This window comes from Pundamilia nyererei, unplaced genomic scaffold (assembly GCF_000239375.1).
Source record: "Pundamilia nyererei isolate P.nyererei 1_Seehausen unplaced genomic scaffold, PunNye1.0 scaffold00176, whole genome shotgun sequence".
Taxonomy (NCBI): Eukaryota; Metazoa; Chordata; class Actinopteri; order Cichliformes; family Cichlidae; genus Pundamilia; species Pundamilia nyererei.
The window spans coordinates 880642-884866 of record NW_005187577.1 but is presented as its reverse complement, the minus strand read 5'-3'; the positions used below and the strand labels follow the sequence as shown (position 1 = coordinate 884866).

General features: G+C 43.5%; 1 protein-coding gene across 3 annotated transcripts in view; it reads left to right on the top strand.

Moving 5' to 3' along the window:
* The window catches only part of satb2 (SATB homeobox 2), a 49439-nt gene extending 45555 nt beyond the window's left edge, over positions 1-3884 (top strand). For 2 of the 3 annotated variants that reach the window (XM_013914168.1, XM_013914166.1), the window contains exons 13-14: positions 1808-2011; positions 2109-3884. In XM_013914168.1, the coding sequence (XP_013769622.1) occupies positions 1808-2011; positions 2109-2603 (699 nt within the window). In that variant the 3' untranslated portion in view covers positions 2604-3884. The remainder of the gene's footprint in view (positions 1-1807; positions 2012-2108) is intronic. The other variant, XM_013914167.1, reaches the window with a different exon arrangement.
* The last annotated feature ends 341 nt before the right edge of the window (positions 3885-4225 follow it).

Genomic DNA, 4225 nt, shown 5'->3' with positions numbered 1-4225 from the left:
CCTGCAGAAATAAAGCCCCAGAAATGAAATTGGAGCAATTTCATGGTCTGGCCTGCCCTCGATATTATTTAAGTAATACCCTGTTATTATTGAAAAGAGGGAGAGAAAAGTGAATGACTATTATCTTTATGTGGGTCCTTTAATTTTAATGCGCCACAGATTTATAGCTGGGCATTCCAGTGGGGAGGCCCCTCCCTGCTCTTAAAGTGAGCGGGCGGGACAGAACCGCAACGCTCTCACAACAGCCACTACCTTCTGACAAACAACCAAAGTCCCCACGTTCCCTCCGAACACTTCATCCGGCCCTCCTCAGTGCTGTCACACGGCCATCAGGCCCATCCTGACAGCCAGAGGATCCTCTCGGCACAAGCTCTGCTTTTCTATGTATTTCTACTGCAGCTCTCTGCACACATAAATCCTGCTAAACTTTGAGCTCTTTGTGTCATAACCTGGATTACTGAATAATCTGAGTTGATAAAAACCCAGGTACACTTGCACCAGCTGTTCAAGCAGCAATAGTAGAACTTTTGTTTTTGTTTTTTTTTAACTAAGTTTTGGTTCATCAGGCTGCGTTTGACACAATGTCTTCATTTTATATGAAAGTAAAAATCAACCAGATCAGATTTAAGAACAGATCAATAACCAGCCAGCCAGTCTGGAGGCTTCTCCTGACGAGTAACTATAACAAGGAAAAATTTGTTTTTAGCATGATGTGTATGAAATACTCCTAAAAATAGCCTCTATGATCAAATGAGCACAAAAGCAGTGCTAATGTACTTTGATCTTACAGTGACTAAGTTAATGTGCTGAAGTATTTTACAATGAATATGCTTTTTTAAATTCTTGTTTATCCCTTTATTAAAAGAGAAGTTCTAAAAGAGAGCCAGCGTATATTGTATATGAAATATTGATCAATTATTGAATACTTGTTATAAATACAAGTCTAATCAAGTAAAAGATAACATGAAGTTTTTCAGTTTCTCGATTCTGGAGCTCTTTTGTTCATAAATATGGTGATGATATCAATTCCCTATGTTATCAAGTAACAGCAGTTCTGTTGGTGTGTCCCTTTAATAGAGTGTCAGTTACAGTCTAATGAAGTTAATTGTTTTGATTCTGCTCTATCTCTATCTGCTGGTTTTTTGGTACCTTATATGTTCTTCTGTTGTGTTTTTGTTCATTTACTCTCACAAGTTTTCCTCCTTGTGTTTCCTGTCCTCTACTATCAAACTACAACAATAGCTGCTTTCTGCTGACCTTATCTAAGCACCAATCGCAGATGATGACTCCTTTGTCCTCATTCCCCCTCTACCCTCTGCCCCTCTGAGGCTTTGAATTTGCTGGTTAAATAGTGATTGGGTCTCATAAGTTTGTAAATAAGAAACTTCCTGGCAAACAGGTGGTTGGCGTTTTACTAGAGCTAATCTTACACACATTAGGTCAAAGGTAACCAGGATGCATTGGTGTTTGAATGCCAGCCTTGGAGCAGCTTAATAGACCATGACACTGTGAGCACTTGTTCTCACCCTGTGTTCACCTTGCAGCCCTGGCTACTGTGTACTGCAGGTGGAGGGCGGTATACTGGATGATTTATAAGATGTTATGTAACATACAGGGTTTTGTAAACTGAATATAGCACTTATCAGGTGCAAAACTGTATTTCTGATCAAATGTGAGGCATAAAGTGCAAAAACCCACGGTCACATAAATGCTCATACAACACATTTATATACATTTAGATCAAATAGTGTGCACTCTCGCTCCTGGCTGCAGTCTTGATCAGGGGTCACTGTGCCCCATTAATCAGCTCTTTTGCCTTTCTCGCCAGGCACTTCACAGGCCACCCCCAGGCCCCATGAAGGAGCATCACCTGTCTCCAATGCGTGAAGAACCATTGTCTGCCCCAGCGAATGAAGAGAGGTCACAGAATATGGGTGGAGGACCTACAGGTGTTGCATCTGGCACTGTTGGCGGTGCTGGAAGCAACAAGAAGCCCCGATCGCGCACCAAGGTACCGATGGTTATCGTGTTTTCCCATTCTGCATTTTGTTATGTGGGTTTGTTCATTTCTTTATCTAGTTTTTGACACTTGGCTGTGTGTATTCTAGATTTCTCTAGAGGCCCTGGGTATCCTGCAGAGCTTCATCCAGGATGTTGGCCTGTACCCAGACCAGGAGGCTATTCATACTTTGTCCGCACAGCTTGACCTACCCAAACACACCATCATTAAGTTCTTCCAGAACCAGCGGTATCACGTCAAGCACCATGGCCGCCTCAAAGACCTGGGCGAGGGTGCTGCCGCCACTGGAGGGGTTGATGTCAGCGAGTACAGGGAAGAGGAGTTGCTTTCGGGCTCAGAGGACCCAGAGTCGAGCGAGGATGGGGCTGAGGAGATCTACCAGCCCACTGAGGGGAACAGTGGGAGCAGTGGGGGGCTGAACCAGCCTCCGACATCCTCCAGCTCCAACTCCAGCCAGTTGTCTTTAGGGCCCAATGCGGCTCAGGAGGATTGCAAGGACAAGGGGCAAGGCAGGCTTAGTGGACCTCTTGCATCCGGGAGCTCCTCATCCAGTCCTCGAGAGCAGGCTGACTACCAGAGGTAGAGACTGACGAACAGAGAGGACAGAGATAAAGAGAGAAGCACGAGAAACGTATGTTCTGTGATAGGAAGTGAGGAATTACTCAAGAAATTATGGAGGGTGGCAGCAAAGGAAGGTTAACGTCTACCCAGGCACATTAACCAAGACAGCATTGGGCTGAAACACTGTACATCTGAAATGATCAGACAGACTGTGTACAGTACCAAACGCAGATTTGTAGAGTGAAATTACCTCAGTAGAAGAAAACAGGTTATTGGTGTGCTGTGATACGGCAGTAGTTGTATAAATGTGAAAGAATACTCCCCCGAGGAACGTTTAAATAATTCACCCCAGATTTTCATTCGTAGGAAATACTTTTTCTACTCCGACCTCGAAACAATCGCACCAATTTATCCTAATCAGCCAGGAAAGCCACGCTCCTCCTCTTTAAAGACAGAGCACAGTCATATAGAACTTAATTGGTGGGCTGGGTCCTCGACAAAAACGACGAAATCCTCAGGACACACGCTGATGTTGCTAATGCTTTTGCCTGCCTGAGACCGCAGGTACACAGCACTCTCTGTGCATCTTCAAGCTTTATTTCATTGTGGTAAAGGCCGACACACACACACACACATACTCCCTGCCTCTGCCTCACAGTCACACTCCAGAATAGTCCAATCTAGGACTTACTGATCACAAGGACCCTGATATTTAGTGGATGTGCTGTATTCTCGTCCCCCTTCTCCCATCCATCTGTCTCGCCGCTCAAAGCTGCAAAAGACAAACTGTTTAAAACTGAGTGTGGAGAGGAGCAGTGGACAGTTTGGCAGGAGGACAGCGAAGAGGATGTGGCGTGGAGGGACCCTCACATTCGTGTGCAAGAGGGAAAAAATGTTAGGAAAGAAGAGACAGAGCAGCAAACAATCAGTCTTTCTCTATGTGGTAGTCCACCCCTTCCACTCTTCCTCTCCATCTCACTCTCTCCCTCCCGCCTCCTCTCCTCTCTCTAATTGGTGCCCACAGTCTTGTGTTTCACCACACCTACCCGCACTTAAACTTCACCAACCCTATTTATTGCTATCTTTATCCATGATTATTATTATCATTATTGTTATTATTGTTGTTATTATGGTTAGAGATGCTGTCATTGCGTGCTATTTTTAGTTTTTATTTCCATGGTTTTAAATATTGGTTTGCAGAACTGGGCGGTTGTTTGGATAACAAGAGACATTAAGAGTGCCCTGCCCTACAAGAAGAGGAAGAAGAGGAAGAAGAGAAGCGGAGAGAGCGAAAGAAAATAAAAGAAGCAGTTACTGAGTGTTATTGGGTGAAAAAAAAAAAGCCCTGTCAAGTCGTATTATGCCAGTTTTCTTTGGGGTTTTTTATAGTTCTTTTTCACATAAATAGAAAATTTGCTGGAAAAAGAAGAAAGTAAAAATGTGCTTTTTTCTGCAGTTGATGACAATCTACTTTTATGAGCCATTAAAGAAATGTGGCAGGTTTTACTCTGTTCTTCACTTTTAATGTCTGTAAATACCCGCCATGGGATAAATTGTTGTTGATATACTTTTATTTTGCTGAGTGAGTTTAATTGTTTGAGCCAGTTTGGAGATTTTTTTTCCTTAAGACAACTCAGTGGAATC